This window comes from Danio aesculapii, chromosome 15 (genome assembly GCF_903798145.1).
Source record: "Danio aesculapii chromosome 15, fDanAes4.1, whole genome shotgun sequence".
NCBI lineage: Eukaryota > Metazoa > Chordata > Actinopteri > Cypriniformes > Danionidae > Danio > Danio aesculapii.
The window spans coordinates 43,044,047-43,063,126 of record NC_079449.1 but is presented as its reverse complement, the minus strand read 5'-3'; the positions used below and the strand labels follow the sequence as shown (position 1 = coordinate 43,063,126).

Sequence of the window (19,080 nt, the reverse complement as noted above, 5' to 3'; positions counted from 1 at the left end):
GTGGCATAGCTAGTAAAGTGCATGGCAACATGTTTTGACACATTCGACCATGAAGCCGGTTCGAATCCAGCGTCTGATTAACTCATTCTTCTTTTTTCCCCCACTACATATCAGATTTTGCCTACTCTTCATCATGAGGAAGACAAGTAGGAATCATTAATAAGTGTGTGTATTATGTTAAGCGCATTTGAGCATCACACATTATTTGCACATTTATTGAATGGAAATGTTTCTGATTCTTGTATGCAAATTCATCTTCTGATGGCGACTTTATAGCAATGTGCGTGCAGTCGATCACTCTGATTACATTGGGAAAACTGGCAATCGCTGCAAATTGTGCTTTAATGTTTGGCTGGTCAACTGCATGGTATGGAAACCTTATAAATCTGCTAGACATGCGGATGATCCCGTCCCATACAGCTGCCATTGCACGGCTCAAAGATACTTTGTAGTGTGCAAATTAACACAATTGCCTCAAGGAGTCGCCAATGGAAATAAAACAAACACACACAAGAAATGCACGTACGCCAGACATGAAGTTGGCGCGGACCAACACACATTCTCACGTTCATTTCATTGTTAGTAAATCCAAACATGAGTGTGAAATCTGGCGTACGCAAAGTTTTTGTGCGTACGCAACGTTGATACATGAGGCCCCAGGAGACCTGGGGGAAACCCACGTGAGCACGGGGAGAACGTGCAAACTTCTCACAGAAACGTCGGCTGGCTTGGTAAGGACTAGAACATTCTTGCTGTGAGGCAACAGTGCTAACCACTGGGCCACCGTAACACCCATCTAGGAAAGGAGGAAGAGTAGGGGTGGAACGGGGGACTCTTCAAAACGAAGATGGCTGTGGTAGGGAACTTAGGGTATTTATAGTGACTTATTTTATTATTATATTATTGTCATGAATGTTGTTCTGGTATCTCTGCCCAGGTAATTAAAGGCAATACACTTGTAATTCCCAGAATGCAGTCTTGTGGGATTTCGAATTATAAGTGTCCCTTGTGCTTGGAGAAGCTCACTGCCGGCAGGTTGTCCCTTTCCATTCGTAGCAAGAATAGAGCGATCTGGCAGCTCCCAGATTATATCTGGTGTAGGTATACCATTAGCAACACACTGAAGATGAACAGGAACTCCTGACACTCCTTTCATAGCTGGAGGTGGCCCATTGGTAATTCGGGCTGGATATGCAATAATTATGACAGACACAGCAAGAACAGCCTCACCAGCATCATTTGTTGCTCTGCACACATAATTCCCACGATCTTGCATGGTTGTCTCATGTACAACAAGTGTCCCATTGTCCATTAACTGATAGCGTCCACTCACCTGTGGACGTGCAAGAATGAAACCTCCTGGTGTGGTCCAAGAAATGGTGGACTGGGTGTCATCTGTCAGGCAATGTAGGAAGAGGGATTGTCCAGAAATACCCCTAATAATTCCCTTTGGCCGTGTTAGAATATAAGGCTTTTGAATCACCTCAAAAACAACTAGCTTTTCGATATATCCCACTTTGTTTTTTGCAGCACAGCGGTATTTACCAGAGTCCTCTATGCTGGAGTTATAAATAACAAATGTTCCATCCCTACCTAGTCGGTATCTTGAGCCCTCAAGCCCTTGTGCTCCAATGAACCGAGTCCTGTTGGGTAGCGTCCATATGATGTGAGGTGTGGGTTGTCCATCAGCAGAACAGTTTAGCACTGCAGTTCTCCCAACCCGAGTCACTACTCTCTCATTAAAAGGGTTCTTAAAAATGGGTCTCATGAGCTTCTCTGTTACTTCCAGTTGAACTAACATGACTGCCTCACCTCCATCATTCTGAGCAATACAAATAAACTCTGCTGTATCCGATGGCCTAATATTACGGATCTCTAGTGTACCATTGATATGCACATTGATCCTGCTCCCATAATATGGAGCTGTAAGAAATATATTGTCCGGCATGATCCATGTGATCTTTGGTGCTGGATCCCCTTCAGCATTGCAGTCTATTAGCTTTCTAGTGTATTTGACTGCTGTTTCTTTTACCACAGTTCTATTTTGTTTGAAGCCATTGATTATGGGTGGGTTTCCTTCAATATCCAGTTTATAGACTTTATTCTCCTCACCTGCAGCATTACGGGCCATGCAGACATACTCCCCAGCATCAGATAATTTAACATTTCGTATATCAAGAGACCCATTAGCATGCACAAAGTAACGCTCATTAGAGGCGGCAATTATGTCTTTGGATGGCAGCATCCAAAAGACCTTTGGCTTGGGCTCACCGATAGCCTTACAATCGAAGCGAACATTTCCACCCGGATTAACTCTGGCATTTGAAAGCTTGGGGTGCTGAATGTAAGGCGCTGCTGTTAACACACTTATGTGAACATGCATCTTGTCTTTACCCAATTTGTTTTCAGCATAACAGGTATAGTCCCCTTCCTCATCTGTACCCACTGTATTCAGGTACAGTGTTCCATTATTAAATAAGATGTATCGTTTGAACTGGTCCCCTTCTGTTTCATCTGCTTGCAGGGCGCTATTGACCAGGGTACCATCAGGGAGTCCCCAAGATATCTCTGGCATAGGCACCCCAGCAGCCACACAGTCAACTTTTAGGTCATTGCCATAAGGCACTTGCTTCCTGCTAAAAACACTTGGTTCAATTCGAGCTGGCTTCATAGATACTGACACCTTCATTTGCTGTGTGTCATCTCCAACTTTGTTGCGTGCAACACAGAGGAAGTCCCCAGTATCTTTCTCATTGAGTGACTCAATGATTAGGGTACCATTTTCCAGGACTTTGATGCGACTGCCCATTCTGAAAGGAGAATGTGATGTTTTTAATAAATGATAACAATTTCTATAAGGTAAATACATATTTACACAATGGATTCTGTTAACAGTTGGTTTGAAAATATGTACAGAAATGCTGATAAAATGTTCAATTGTAATACTTCTACTTGACTTAGTATGAATAAAATGCATTAAATGTAAATATAAAATGTAGGCCATGCAACATGTATTTGCTCATATTTAACGCTTCTGCCCTAATTGAGAATTAATCAAAGGTAAATCAGTTACATATGAAAACTATAAACTTTAATGTATTTTGATGGTAGTTGTTATTATCTACCTGTGTGTCTTGTCTACGAGGACTTTGGAAGGTAGCCGCCAAATAATTTCAGGTGCTGGGTTGCCAACTGCAGAGCAGTTCAGATGAAGTTGGCCACCATATTCCACATCAGTTTGGTGTTTTGATGTCACAATGATCCTAGGGATGGTTTCTGTCCTCTTCACAGAAAGTGTAACAACTCGACGTTCTGATCCAGTAGAACTTGTTGCAATACACTCATATTTTCCACTTTCAGTAATGTCTAAGTTTCTCAAGTAAAGTGTACCATTTGCAAAAACTGTAATTTTTGTGTGTAAGTAAGTTAGAGGTAAAACTATAATGCCATTGTGTAAGACCCAGTGTGTTGTTGGTTGCGGGTCGCCATGAGTAGTACAGGGCAAAAAGAGATTCTGCCCAGCATCAACTTTCACAAGCTGTTGTTTTTCTTCCAGTATTACAGGTGGTGTTGCTACCACCTGTAGATGAACAGTAGCTGTGTCAGTACCCCCTGGATTGCTCGCAACACACTTATAATGTCCATGATCTAAAACTGACACCTCTTGAATGGTTAATGTTCCCATTGGGGATACTTTTACTCTGCCATGCTCACCATTTGGCCCCTTCACTTCAGTGTGATTTGGCAGAATCCATGACACAATGGGCACAGGTCTGCCCTCTGTCCTGCACGCCATGTGCACGGTTTTCCCAGCCAGAATCTTGAGTTCTCTCATCTTTGTCTCCAAAATCCGGGCGGGATAGGCCACAACTGACAATGTTACCACAAGCTTGTCAGAACCATAGTCGTTCTCTGCAATGCAGATGTACTGTCCGTGGTCTTTAATGTTTGTTCTTTGGATTAACAATGTTCCATTCTTCAAAACTTCAAATTTACCCATTTTACCCTTGATGGTTAGCATAATACCTGTTGATATAAAGCAAACACAAGTAATGAGCAAACATCAACATACATGCTTTTATTGTATACTGTGAAAGAGCTTCTAGCCTAAGACATATCATAATGTAAAAATATGAAAATGACACCAATAGAGTCTTAAAAATCTTATTATAGCAGGGTATTTTAGACTTTTCTGTTTTCTACCTGTGGTAGATGAGAATCGGTTCCAGCTGATGATGGGCTCAGGGTTGCCAGTGGCCTTGCATGGGAGGAAAGCATCAGAGTTTGACAGAACTGTAAAACTGGCAGCTTTTCCACCGTCAATCATTGGCTTGGAGGTCATTTGCTTAAGAGATGAGGTGTCCTCCCATGTAGAGTGACCATATGCATTAAAATTTCCAGTAGTACTTCTAGTGTATGGGAATGGAGTAAATGTGAATGCTGTTGAACCAGTCATTGTTTCTGAAGTAACTGTTCTGCTTTGAGAATTTGCAGAGGCAATTGGCTGAAGATCAATTTTGTCCTTGTCTGTCTGTTCATGTGTTGTTGGCTGAACTTTGATCACAGGACTCTGTGTTGTATGTCTCCAAAATCTTTCTGGGGTACCCCTTATATTTGTGTTTACTTTAGTTTTTTTGGTATTACGTTGAAATTGAGACCGTACAGTTGTGTGTTGTCCAGTCACTGTAGGCTTTATATCAACTATGGTGTTTTTTGTAGTCAAAGAATTGCTCCACCCTTTGCTGCCAGAATCAGTATTACCAGTTGATGCAGGTCTCTCTGATTCTTTGAGAGTTGGGTGCAAAGGTTGTATTACTGCACCTCTGTGTTTAGTTAGTGTTGCTGCATTTGTGGATTGAGTGGTAGCAGATTTTACCGCAATTTTAGTCATTGTGGTAACTGGGGATTTAGTGGTTGTTTTTTTTATGGGCCTTCTCCCTCTGAAGCCTCGTCTGTGGTAACCAGGCTTTTGCTTTCTCCACAATCCTGTGCGTGAGAACTTATTCTGAGAAGTTTCTTGCTTTTCTACAGTTTTTATTGTTGGTGGGGCTACTAGAGTGTGAGAAACTCCCGTTGGCTCTGTGGTTGTGGACAGTTCATGCAAGGTTGGAGAGGTGAAAACCTCAGATGATTTAGATGGGGTTATGAAATTGTCAGAGAAATCTGTTAAGGAGGAAGAACCTGATGAGTCATCAGATGATGTGTCTGGAGTATTGTTGTTTTCTTTTGTCTTTGTAGGAGGGACATTAATATGTGTAAGCTGGAGTTCTGTAGTGGGTAGTGGGGTTGTTGACTTGTAAAGTTCTGCGGTGGATGCTGAAGTCATCTGCTCTTTATTAGTGGATAGCGTGATTGAGTTTTGATGCTTCCTGGGGGTCTTTCCATTGTTTTCAAATGATCCATGCCATGGAATCTTCCCCTGTGTGAATTGAGAAGACATTGTGGTTGTGGATGTGGTTGCAGTTGTGAAAGCTAGGTTTTCCTCTTTTGAATTAAAATATTTTTTATAACCACCAGACTCCTCAGAAATGGAGTGCACCAAAGTTGTTGACATTTGTGAATCAGTGGGAGTGTAAGACTTTCCAGAGCCTGCCCTCACAGGTTTTTCTGTTACACTCAATGAGGATATTGTTATGTGGTACATATCTGTAGAGTTGATCAGGCTTTGATCGACTGATGTTCTGCATTTATCTGTAGACACTCCAGATGTAACACTTTTCATTTTGACACACTCTGTGATTTTGTCAGTGGTTTCTGAAATTGTGAGATTGTCTTCCTTGTTTATCGAAAGCAGTTTAAATTTATCAAGTAATGACTGTATATCTGCAATTTTATTGGGACGAATGATCCTACGTCTGCCATTAAACTTGCGCTTCTTTCCTGATTGCAATTTTTTGGAAGGAACGATTTGGATCTGATGTTTAGAGATGATGGTAGACCCAGGAAGAAGCTCTGACTTGATCCTCTGAGTTGTCTGAAATGTGATCTTTTCTTGATCCTCGGTTGTGGTGACTGCGGTGAATAATGTCTGACTCTTAGGTTCCATATAGGTGACATTTGGGCTTTGGAAGTTATATTGTATTGTCCCAGTGGTAACATCTTCTGAATCCCCAGAGAACATAAGCTCTGCAACTTCTGTCAGAGAAGGTTTGTGAGTCATAAGTGTCTCTCTTCTTGCGCTATCATATATCGAGGTTTCACCATCAGTATGATTTAAAATGTAATCTGATTTCGTCTTACTTTGTTTTTTGTCATTACTTTGTGTTCTGTAGTTACTTAAAGTGTGACTGGGAGTTATCGGAGGGGTAGATGTCTGGGAGTCCGATATTGTAACCAAATTAGTTTTTTTCTTTGCTCTTAAGACATTACTAGTGTCATCAGATGTTACTTCAATGAAAGCACTGTTAACGGTTTTGTAAGTCTTTGGGATTTCAGTGTTGATGGTGCTAACTTGTTTTTTCTCTAGTGTTTTAGTTGTTGTCATTACAATAAATTCATCTTCACTTATACCATCCCCCGAGGCTGCATTATTGTCATCAGATTGTTCTTTAAATGTTTTAGACACCTCTAAGCTTACTGCCTCTTTATTTGATCCTTTAATTTGAGGCTTATTGATCAAAGTTTTACCCTCTTTCTCAAACTTTTTATTTAAGACTCTTCTAGAGTTCCTTCCATTCCATCTTCTACCAATGGGAACTTTATGAAATCGGGACTTTAGCCAAGTGTAAGGCCTGTCTGAGGTAATGCTTCTTGACTCCTCACTTGTCCTGTGGGAGAGATACCTACTTTCAAGTGTCTGACTATCATCTATAATTTGTACAACACGACGATTAGATTCCTTTACATGAGCTGGTATTGTGCTATTTGACAAATCATCATAAACAGTTACTTGAGAAGCAAGCAAATCTACTCCCATAAAATTTCCAGCTACGCATCTGTAAAATCCTGTGTCTCGGTAAGTCAGTCCATGTATGACCAAAGTGCCATTTCTATGGAGCGTTCTTTTGTCATAAGATTTGTCTAAAACTGTGTGATCAGGAAGTATCCACTGGATGGAAGCCTGTGGACTGCTGGCTGATGTACAATCAAGAAGTAGGTTCTGACCAAGGTGATGCGAGACTCTGATTCCATTAATCTCATCCTCCTCAATATCCAGAGGCATCACAGTGACCCTAAAGGCAAGAACATCTGCATCCAGATAGCTAATTGCAATGCAATGATAGACACCCATGTCTGAGATTTCAGCAGATTTTAAAGAAAGAATTCCTTCATGAGTTATTACAATCCTTTGGTCCTCGCTGTTATATGGTGCACGTATCTTACTTCCATCTGGTAGAATCCATTCAATTATGGGTTTAGGATTCCCAAAAGTCTGGCAATTTAATTCAGTCATGCCACCAACAAGGATTAAGTGCTCAGTCCTGGTCTGGTTGTCCCTTCTAATCATTGTCCAACTATACTGGTTCTTATTGTTCTTGCTGCCCCCAACGTCTAATTGAACAGTCGATAAATACTTGATGGTAAGTGTTGGGAATGCTGTTGTTGCACGATCCAGTTGTAGCATAACTCTCCCTTGCATTAACCATTCAGGACTGGCTTTGATTTTTGCTTCAATTTCTGTAAAGACATCATCTGCAGTGGGTACTGCCTGCTTATATGTGTAGGCTGCATCTGATTGTAAAGAATGTGATAATTCTCGCTCAAGTATCATTGGGAAATCACTATAGGTAGCCAAAATGTCCCAAATCTCACGTATATTGTCATAATCAATATTGCAGACTAGCAATGTGGAAACAGTTGCTCTCAGGGCAGTTACATCTTTTCCATCCAGTCCAAAGATTGCAGTCAGGTTTTGCGTTTCTGTAGGTCTCTGCACAACACATGCAATCCTGGCATCACTGTGAGATTGATCTGTGATGTTCATTTCTAAGGAACCAATAGGTGCGACAAAATCTACAGGAGACACTTCAGTATAGTCACTATCAGTGATAGTAAAATTCTTAAGCTTTAAGAGAGGATGAATCCGTGGTCTGCTACATGTGTAGCTATCACTTTGCAATTGCACAATGCTGCTGCCTCTGGAAGAAAGTGGAAATTCGCAGATGGGACATGGTTCTTTGAGAAACTTTTTGTCTCTTTTGCATTTTAGAACACCTGCAAAAACGTTAATTCACAAAGTTAATTCACATTATATATCAATGTATAAATGTAAATTAAATATATTTATCTACATTCGGAAATAGTTTTCTGTGCACTGTTTGTCCTGTTATCATAACAAAACATTTTTTTTCTTTATAGACCAGAATCTTACCAGGGTGTTCCTCTATCCACTTGGCAAGCCAACTCATCCGGCAATCACATGACCAAGGGTTTCCGCTAAGAAACAGATTTTCTATCTTAAAGCAGCCAGATAATACAGCTGCAGGCAGTGTGCTTAAAGCATTGTCAGACAAATAAATAGTCTTAAGAGATGACCATTTTATAATCTGACCAAAGCGCACTGAAATAAACGTGTCTGGATGAAGCTGCTGGAGCTGGTTTCCCTCAAGGTTGATCAACTGCAGTCTTTTTAATCCATAAAAACTCTCTGGGTGGATGAAGGTGAGGAGATTATGGTCCAATTGAAGGCGTACAAGATTGTCCAGGCCTCTGAATGTATTCTTGTTGAGCTTCTCAATTCTGTTATAACTCATTTTCAGAACCTAGATATACAAATAAAAAAACAAAAACTGAGATGTGAAATTAAAGTGACCTTCAAATTGACTTTCATTTCAGACTATCTTCAGACTTTTTCAATGGCCTCAGCTGACAGCCAAATAAATGCTGTTTGTTTGTTATTGCTAATGTAATTCTGCTGTGTTGCTACTATTCTCAATGGGCCTCTTTCATGAAACATTCACAAATACATGAGTAAATTCTGAATAATTTGCACATAAAACCAACATAGGCTCATTCTGAAGCCTCAGGCTCATTCTGATCGGTCGATCGGTCAGTCAGTCAGTCGACAGCAGCCTCTGGTGGATTTATGTAAGAACTGCAGGTGTGAATGGCATTCGCGAGAGAAATTTGAGATCTGAAAAAGCATACACAGTGGCCTCTGGTAGATTTGCGAAAACAAAAAATCCTCCTGGCATGTATTTTGCGCTCTCTAGAAATGTATATAGGGATACGTAATCAGACTGAGCCTGGGTTGCATAAAACAAATCTTAATAAAAACTCTCCTCCATGGTTATACGTGATAGTTAAACTCATTCACTATTAGCATAATCCCATCCTATAAATTACAATTAAGCAAGTTACGTGTCTAAGAACACCGTGGATAATTCTGTACATCCTTCAAAAGTTTGGCTCGAGAATATTTCAGAAATGTATAAAAAAGACTAATAGCCCTTATATCAAAAAGTAAATATGCAATGAAAATGTGTCCACGAAATAATTTTTGCTAGTTTCAAAATGAAAGACTCTCTTCTATAATTGGCCTACTACTGGTGCTTGTTGATGTACCTGGATTAGGGGTGCTCAACCCTGTTCCTGGAGATCTGCCTTCCTGCAGAGTTTAGCTCCTACCCTGATCCAACACGCACTTCACACCTTGCACTTCCTTCACCCCTGCACTGTAAATAAGCAGCCCTTCAGGGATTTCACTGTGTCCCTGTGACCGTGTGATCTCTCACCTGTGACATCTGGTGGAGAATGCGGGTATTGTGAGAGATCATACATGATACAAGTTACCATCAGGCCTGTGTTTCCCCATAGAGCGCCTCTCTCTCTTTTACTCCCTCTCTTCAGACAGCAAAAAGCGAAGATGGAGGAGATGATGCAGCTTCTCAAGGAGGTCGAGAACAGCACCTCCTGGGCCAGCTAGCAGAGCATGAGACGGTAGCACAAGCGGTCAATCCACACCCGGATGCCCCACCCCTAATGCCTATCACGTCATTTCATCTCCTGTCCAAACTCTGTGACCTGGATGATGTCGAGGCATACCTGCAGAGCTTCGAATGACTGGCAGCCAAAGAGGCGTGGGATAGAAAGCAGTGGGTCCAACATCTCGCCCCATTCCTGACGGGGGAGGCCCAGCGGGCCTATCACTCCCTCCAGCTCGATCTTCATAAAGACTACGCTGTGTTCAATAGGGAGATTCTGACTCGTCTGGGACAAACACCGGCGCAAACAGCGCACAAGTTCCAGCAGTGGACATTCGATCAGCACCACCTGGCCAGGACGCAAGCGGCAGACCTGCTGCATCATGCCCATGCCTGGCTGCTACATGCTGGACCTTCTGCCATCCAAGTTGCCAACAGAGTGGTGATTAACCACCTAGTCACTCACCAACGACATCTGGTTATGCTCCGCTGCCCCACCAGCTGGACTGATCTGCTGGAGGTGCTGGAGTTGGCGGAGGCAACCGAATCCCAGGAGGCAAGAGAGAGAGCAGCAGGAGCACCCCCGGAATGGCGACCTGAGAAGGGCACCGCACGGCCAGTATACAGACGCGCAGCCCCCTCGCCAAAGAAACATCAGGAGTGCACCGACAGCGCACCTCTCCTTGTCATCTTCCCCCCAAACCACAAGTGCCGCCACCCATCATCTGGGTGCCCTTCAGCTGCAGTGGTATGGTCAAGGTGAGGCAAGATTTGTGTTTCCCCCCCCTCCCATCCCTGTGTTCTCGCCTTTTTACCAACAGGAAGCACTGGAGGACCAGTTCGACACCTTAGGGTGGGAATGTGGCAGACCTGCCAGTATGGTTTCAGCATCGCCGAGGATACAACTCCCTCACCTCAATCAGCATGCCGATTGGGGGCAACTGAGACTCATTAGGAGAGGGGAATATAAGACACGATGCCAGAGGAGGAAAAGGAGAGCATGTTTGGACTGAAGGCTTGCAGAGGTCTCCTTTCCAGCTACACATGATCAGCAACCCACTTCCCAACATCAGACCTGCACGAACTGAAACTTTGGCTGCACCACGGACAACTCGTCCTCCACAACCTGCACTTCCTTCACTGTACATAAACAGCCCTTCAGGGATTTCACTGTGTCTCTGTGTCTGTGTGATCTCTCACCTGCGACACAATATAAGTGTTCTTTATAAATTCTTTGTAATCTCAGCCTCAGATGTTATGCTTTCAGACCACCAGCAGTCTGTTTACAGATCATTCTGTGCACAAAAATGCCATTGGCTTAATATGGTGACTAAGAGTTAATACAAGTGATTTTTACCATCAGGTAAACAAAATACACAAAATAGTTTACAAGTAGGCAATTGACTTTGTCTTTTGAGAAGGAACTAGTGCCTATTGGTCTAAATTTGCCAGATGGCTTGCATTAAATCATTACAATATACTCAGAGTTTAGTCTGAGGCCATTATTACCAGTAAACTAGATTTCCACAAGAAGAATGGGCTTGTAAATTATGTTGATGCTGTTACATCTTTTTGTCCAAGGAAACGTAACTCTTGGCTAGAGTAAGATGAAATAAGAACCAGGATTTTTGCTTCAAGTCAAATGTCTGGCTGCACAAGGTATACTGTTCCTCAATCTGTTCAGCCACAAAACTAAAACTACATTCAAAGACATGCATGTACATATGAATGCTTCACAAGAGTCAACATTTCCATAAAAAGGCTAGCATTTTAAGATTGCGTAGATTTTTGGTGTTCTAAACATATTTATCATAGCCTCACACAAAATCAATTTTTTACCGTTAGCATACACATTCTCTGTATTTCTCAGTATTTCACACTAATTTATGCACAACAGGAAACTTGGCTGTGTGACATCTATAAGATTGATGAATTACACAACTTTTCTTCATACCAGTGATATGACTGAAGTCATCGTCTCATGCCAATTGTTTCGTGTGTGCTTGTTTTTAAGATTTTCTTTTAAAGAAAACCTGCCTTAGGGTCCCATTCACACCCAATGCTTTGGAATAGTAAGGAAAAAAGCATGAGGGTTTAATTTCAAAGGCAATTTTCTCATGATTTGGATTTTTTTGAACCCTCAGATTGCATTTTTTTAAACTAGTTGTATCTCAGTCAAATTCTATCTGATTCTAACATACATTGATGGAAAGCTTATTTATTCAGCTTTCAGATGATGTAAAAAATCTCAATTTCCCACAACTGATCCGTATTACTGTTTTTATTTGTTTGGTCCTTTACTCTTGTACAATAGCAATCACAAGCTTTAATTTACAGCAGGGAAAATAAGTATTGGACACACAGATATGCTTTTTTCCTGGTAATAATATCTTTAAAGTAGCTGTTGACATGGAATTGAGGCAGATTTTGGTAAAAACCCAAACGATACAAACATTAAAATAAAACAAAACAAAAAAACAAAACAAAAAAAAATGAGTTGTGTAATAACAGTGGAATGACACAAGGAGAAAGCACTGAACTAATAAACTGTGTTTAATACTTTATATAAAAGGATTTTTTGCTGCAGCCTAAAGACGCCTCTCATATGGAGAATGAAGACACATGCATTGCTCAGGTGTCAGTTTCTCACAGACTTCAACAGGGTGTACAAACCTGGATGCTTCTGTGGGTCTCGTCTATCAAATCTGAGGTTTATTTTGTATTCTCTATTGGATTCGGCCTCAGGTGATTGGCTGGGTCATTCTACAGCTTGATTTTCTTTCTCTGAAAGCATCTGAGAGTCTGGCTATGTTTTGGATCATTGTCTTGCTGAAATGTCCACCCTGGTTTCATCTTCATCCTCCTGCTAATGTAGATGTTGGAGTGAAGCAGATGATATTCATTTACACTGAGGAAGGGCAGAGAGTTGCTGAAGATCTACTGAGAGATTTCAGCTGCTGTCTGGGCTTTCACTGCCGAACTACACCTCACTTTCTTCATGTGTTCAATACTTTTTTCCTGTATTATTTAATTTTATAACACATAACTTTATTTGTAAAGTAATTAGTTTTGTTTTCTTAGCATACCCTACTGAAAAAACAGCTTAAACCAGCCTAGGCTGGTTTTAGCTGGTCAACCAGCCTGGTTTTAGAGGGGTTTCCAGCCATTTCCAGCCTGGTCCTAGCTGGTCAGGCTGGGAGATGACCAGCTAAAACCAGCTTGACCAGCCTAGCCAGGCTGGGAGCCCAGTCAAAACCAGTTATGTCCAGCTTAAACCAGGCTGGTCAAGCTGGTTTTAGATGGTTTTAGCTAGTCATTTTCCAGCCTGACCAACTAAGACCAGGCTGGAAATGGCTGGAATCCAGCCTGGAAAGGGCCAAAACCCCTCTAAAACCAGGCTGGTCAACCAGCTAAAACCAGCCAACCAGCCTAGGCTGGCTTAAGATGGATTTTTCAGCAGGGATATGGAATTATTTGGTTATTACTAGGCCCACACGGAATCTGCGTGCGCAGAATTCCGCAGATTATTAGCCCATCATTAATTCTGTTTATTTACTTGAGTAAATGTGTGTAAATCTATATTTATTCAGTTTTTTAATTAATTACAGTAATATTATTGACTAATATGAAAATATTTATATGATTTATTTATAATACAGTTTCCACAGTAATATTTTCTGTCTTTTAGTAGAGATATTATAGACTTGCTTTGTTTATCAAATAAAGTGGATCTAATTGGATTTGCATTTTAAACATTGAATAAAAGTTACAAAGGTATTACTTTTTATTATATGAAGGTTAAGGTTTTAGTTATGATACTCCCAAAATAATTCCGTATAAATCCGCAGATTAGCAAAAAATGTCAGCAGATTTCATCTGGCCCTACATCCATTGAAAATTTCAAGTCAACAGCACCTTCAGAGATATGTTCTCAGAGAAACATGGTGACGTGTTCAGTGCTTATTTTACTTATACATAATGTGCCTGTAAGAGTTGTGAATTAAGCATGGTTTACCTGCAGAGATGTGAGGCCACTGAATGCACCGTCCTCTACAGTTTTGATCATGTTACTATGCAGCATTAACAGCTCCAGCTTATTCAGTCCTGAGAAACCGTTCGCTTGAAGACTTGATAAACTGTTATACCTGAAACGCAAAATACCACAGAGGAACTGAGCTTAAATAAGCCGTTTCAATGGCATTTTTGAGGAATTTCAGCTGTGGTTTATCTGCTATAGGTTTTACCCCAGGTTAATTCTTTCCACAGCTGTCTGGATGTCTCTGGGCATTTCACTCAGGTATCTGAATGTGCAGTGCACTTCTGACGGAGCGTAGCAGACGCATGATTTGGGGCAGCCGCTGCTTCTGTGTGTTAAACTGGCCAAAACACACAGTAGCACCATGAATCTCCACAGCAGACGGGAATCCGCTGCTGGGTCACACATTCTGGACGAGGAGGAGCTCTGTTTCTTCCCTATTTTCTGGCAAGCTCGAGCTATTAATCATTTGCTGTCTGTAGGAAGAAAATAAGATAAGAGCAATTCCAGTGTAATGGATGTGACATTTGCTGTAAAAACTTGAAACATAACTCCACAGAGAATGTATATGTTGTTAACAGTATATTGAAATGTCTTTTTCAAAACAACTAACCACAGAATTAATGCATCAACGTGTTTTATAATGGCTCGTTTCCACTGACTGGTACGGTACGGTACGGTACGGTACGGTTTGGTACGGGTCACCTTTATCAGGCTTGCGTTTCCACTAACAAGGGTACTCTTTTGGTGGGCGTGGTGTATGACAGAAAGTTTCAGTCGACGTCATTCTCGCTCGAGGAAATGTCTACAATAAAGCTGTAGGGGTCACTTACATATCATATGAAAAGCACTTCTCACAACACAGAGGCTTCATACACATAAATACTTGTGTAGAAATGTTTATTACTAACTTTTTAATGAACATGATTTGATTATAACTGCAGATCAAAGACAGTGCAAAACAGACTACTGTAACGTCTGTAATTATATTACATAAATAAATGAACATATATAAACACAAACAGCCCCTTACAGTCTCCAATATGTTACTAACTACAGAAGAACTACATATAGCAGACATTTCGCTGGTATTTAGGTTCAAAACAACACAAATTATAGCCTACAGTCAGTGAAAACCTCTTATCTGTGTCTGTAATCTTCAGCAGCACATGTAGCCTCTGTTAGACAGTAATTCCGTCATTCCCAGTTCAAATTAGTCCAAAAGGTGAAGATAATACGTTAGTTATACATTGCATTTTGTTCATGTTCGCTGAAAAATAATGTGCTCCTTTTTTCCGGCTTCTCCTTTGTTTTTTCGCGCTTCACTCTCGCGTTTGTCTGTGTCTGACAGGATCGGGTTTCAAAAGCACATCAATAATCAAGCGCAGGTTATTATCATCAGCTCAAGAAGTTTGTTATTTCAGATATAATGTTAGACGCGCGCGAGCGCAAGCAAGAAAGCGAAACCGCTCGCGCCTCAGACTGCCTCGTAAAAAAACTACGGGGCACAGGGTAAATCTGCTCTTCTTCTTGGATTTGTGGCTGTTCATCATGACAACGACAAGGTTTGTTTGAGCCCGGGTCGACCATGGCTCGTTATTATATGTATTTATAATTCCGCTATAATCTCTCGCTGTGTATTTCAAACATGGCGGTTTTTTGTTTTCATTCTGGCTTGTTGCGGAAGCGAATGACGTATCTCTGTAAACCAATAGCGTTCAGCTGCGCGTGTGGCTCCGCCTTTTGATACCCTTTCTCGTGTTTGGTACCCTTTCGAAAGGGTGCTGAAAAAGTGGTACGGTACGGTTCGGTTCGGTACGCTTTTTGACAGTGGAAACGGCCATAAATCTGTGATGTAATATCTGTAAAACCTATCTGAAAAAGTAACATCTTTAGAATCATTCATAAGGGTCTGTAAAACAATCTGAAAACTCAAAACATCTACAGAACAAAAATAATGTAAAAAAATATTGAAAAGCTTCATTATGGATGGGGCACATCTCTCTTATGGATTTGACTGATGCAAAAGTGGCACGTGTGTGGCTTTGGTAAATCAAATAAAACAGTTTAAAACTGTTGACAAAGTCATTTTTCGGTATTTTTTACGGTTCTCTAAAATACAAGCCTAAGCAAACAACTTAGAAAGGGTTATGCAATTTTAGTGAAAACTTTGGTGAAATGACATTTGCATGGAATTACTCATAACACTTTCGTTTAGGTCACAACTCACGGTATTAACAAACCATAACTAACACTACCAGCTTAATAAAGTTCTAATTAGCTGTTTAATAATTAATAGATAGTAAGATAAAAGTTGGGTTTGGGTATTGGGTAAGATTAAGGATGCAGAATAAGATCGTACTTTATAACTACTAATGAACAGTTAATATCTTAATAACAGAAAGGTACACTGTAAACCCTAATGTTGTCTTTACTTAAACAATTAAGTAAAGTTGACTGAACATAACTTAAAACTTTACATTTTGGTCCTATCACTTAAAAATATGAGTTAATTTAACTTCTGTTCCATGAAAATGCATAAGATTTCAAGTGTAGTGAGTCAAAATCCTAATTAATCCTTTGAAAAAATAGGTCATTTTAATAAATGTAGTCTTGACTGTAAAATTCTAATATGTGTAACCTTTTAAGTGCAAGGTCTTTTTTAAATCAGAAAACAAATGACTTCAGGTATGATTATTCATCATAATGTGAATAATTGGGTACTTATTTTTTGTTTAAAATTTATTCAAACATTTTTTTCATAGTGTATTATTACACACACTGAAAACCCTAACAAGTTGACTAAACTGAATTAATTGAGTAAACTCGTTGCCTCAACCTATTTGAGTAATGGAGTCTCCTAAAACTTGCACATTTAAGTTTATTTAACTTGCCGCTTTTGTAGACTATATTTAAATTAGTATAATCTACTTAAGTACTAAGTTTGGTGAACTGAACAATTTAAGTATAGTCTACAAAACCGGCAAGTTAAATAAACTTAAACATGCAAGTTTTGGGAGACTCCATTACTCAAATAGGTTGAGACAACGAGTGTACTCAATTAATTCAGTTTAGTCAACTTATTAGGGTTTTCAGTGTAATAAGCCAGCAGGTAATAACATAAATTTCGACCTAATCTAAAGTGTCACTGAAAATAATACTGTTGATAATTTTTCAGATTGTCATTCTCTTCAATTAACAAACTCTTATGTGCAAAATACATCGTGACTCTGAAGCTAAATTTGGAAATAGCCAAAAATACATTTTATAGATCAAAATTTATTTTTCTTTCATGTAAAAAACAAACAAACAAACATTAGATTATTCGCTGATATTAATTAAACATCATGTTCCACCAAGACATTTAGTAAATTTCTTACTGTAAACATTTTAAAACTTCATTTTAATTAGTAATGTTCACAGCTAAGCACTTAATTTGGACAACTATAAAGGTACATTTCTCAATGTTTAGATTTTTTTTGAACCCTCACATTCTAGATCTGCATCTCAGTATATTTGTTCAGCTTTCAAATGACATGCATTTCGATTTTAAAAAAGAATGACCCTTATGACTGATTTTTGTGGTTCAGTCACATAATTACAAATCAAAATGTCAGACATTGCACCTATCAAATATAAAGCATTTCAGTTTATTGCCTTATAAGCACATTAATATAACATATAATATAAAAAAATGATTGTTATTAAAGAATAAAATGTTAATTATTCATAATATAACAAGTAGTCTTTATATTGTGATTACTACACTGCAACAAAATACTTTTCTTACTCAGTATTTTTGTCTTGTTTCTAGTCCAAATATCTAAAAACTCTTAAACCAAGAAGCATTTTCTGGTTTTATTTATTTCTTTAATTATTTTATTAATTGCTAACAAAACGAACAGGCTGAAAAAACTATAATCTCTGTGTTTTTTATATATAAAAATAATAAGGGTCAAAATTGAGACTTTTTTTCTTGAAACAAGCAAAATAATCTACCAATGGGGTAAACAAATAATCTAGTTTTTCGTTTTGACATAATACTATTTTAGATATTTGGACTAGAAACAAGACCAAAAATATATAAGTAAGAAAAGCATTGTTTTGCTGTGTGTAAATGCAGTTGATATCAGCGTTGTGTAAAAACTTTTCTGTCAAGACATCACTGATATTGAATTAACCATGAAATATAAACGTGACCAAATGAAGCCATTAAACATTATAGCGACACCTTCAGTGAAGTGCGGGTGTGCAGACATATTACTCAATTAATGACTTCATTAATTCGCCAGAAAAATGTCATGTTTAACGTGCACAATGACAGTTATTGACGCCATATTTAATATATGTGTTAACGCGCTTACCTTATACATTATTGAACAGTTTATATTCTCATGAAACTCTGTCCACATTATGAAATGAATAATCCACAGTACGTCATGATGAAGAGTCGTATCCATATACAGACGATGAAGTGTGCTGAAGTCAGTTTTGATGCAGAATCGCGTGTCTGTGGTAAACTGGAGACTCAATCCTCCTCCTCCTCACGGGCTTCAGTCCCACTCGTGTGCGCGGGGTTCACACGGAGGAAAAGGAAACATACGCTTTTTTCTTTTTCTTAAAGGTTCTCGTTTTTCTCTGGATTCTTGCACTCAAGCAGAATAATACGTAATAAAAATATTTTTAACCATACTGTAGTCAAGTACTGGAATTAATCTGTTGTGGTGATTCTATGGTTGCTACTGTATGGTGATACAACAGCTATAATATAAACAAATGGACGGTGAGTTTGTGATGATTTTTTGGGGTAACTATTAACAGGGATGGGCAATATTTATGATACGTGTTTTTGTTTTTTTAATACATATTTCAAAAACAAAATAGTATTTTTGTACTACTAGTAGTATTTTTAATAGTATTTGAATAATATTCAGCTTAATAGTTAAGAGCTGGATCTAATAGACCTAATTTTGGAAGGTTTGCAAAGAAATGTCATGCTCCCTTGGAAAAAAGTATTTTGTATTATTTTTAAAGTACAAAAACACAGTATTTTATTTTGATACCTGTTGTTGCTTCTGTATTTTGTATTTTTTGATACACTTAAAATTGAATTTAGTATTTTATTTTAAAACACATTTCAATGTATTTTGCCCAACGCTGACTATTACTTTAATACTAGAT

The 19,080-nt window shown here is 39.2% G+C and overlaps 1 protein-coding gene across 1 annotated transcript; it reads right to left on the bottom strand.

The window, feature by feature from the left end:
* Positions 1-749: 749 nt before the first annotated feature.
* igsf10 (immunoglobulin superfamily, member 10) lies at positions 750-18,435 on the bottom strand. Its single transcript, XM_056473378.1, has 7 exons — positions 18,264-18,435; positions 14,108-14,375; positions 13,879-14,008; positions 8,312-8,702; positions 4,204-8,154; positions 3,126-4,026; positions 750-2,810 (listed from the first exon to the last, which is right to left on the bottom strand). Exons 2-7 carry the CDS (start codon positions 14,305-14,307, stop codon positions 896-898), a joined length of 7,488 nt encoding a protein of 2,495 aa, XP_056329353.1. The 5' UTR covers positions 14,308-14,375; positions 18,264-18,435; the 3' UTR covers positions 750-895.
* Positions 18,436-19,080: the final 645 nt, after the last annotated feature.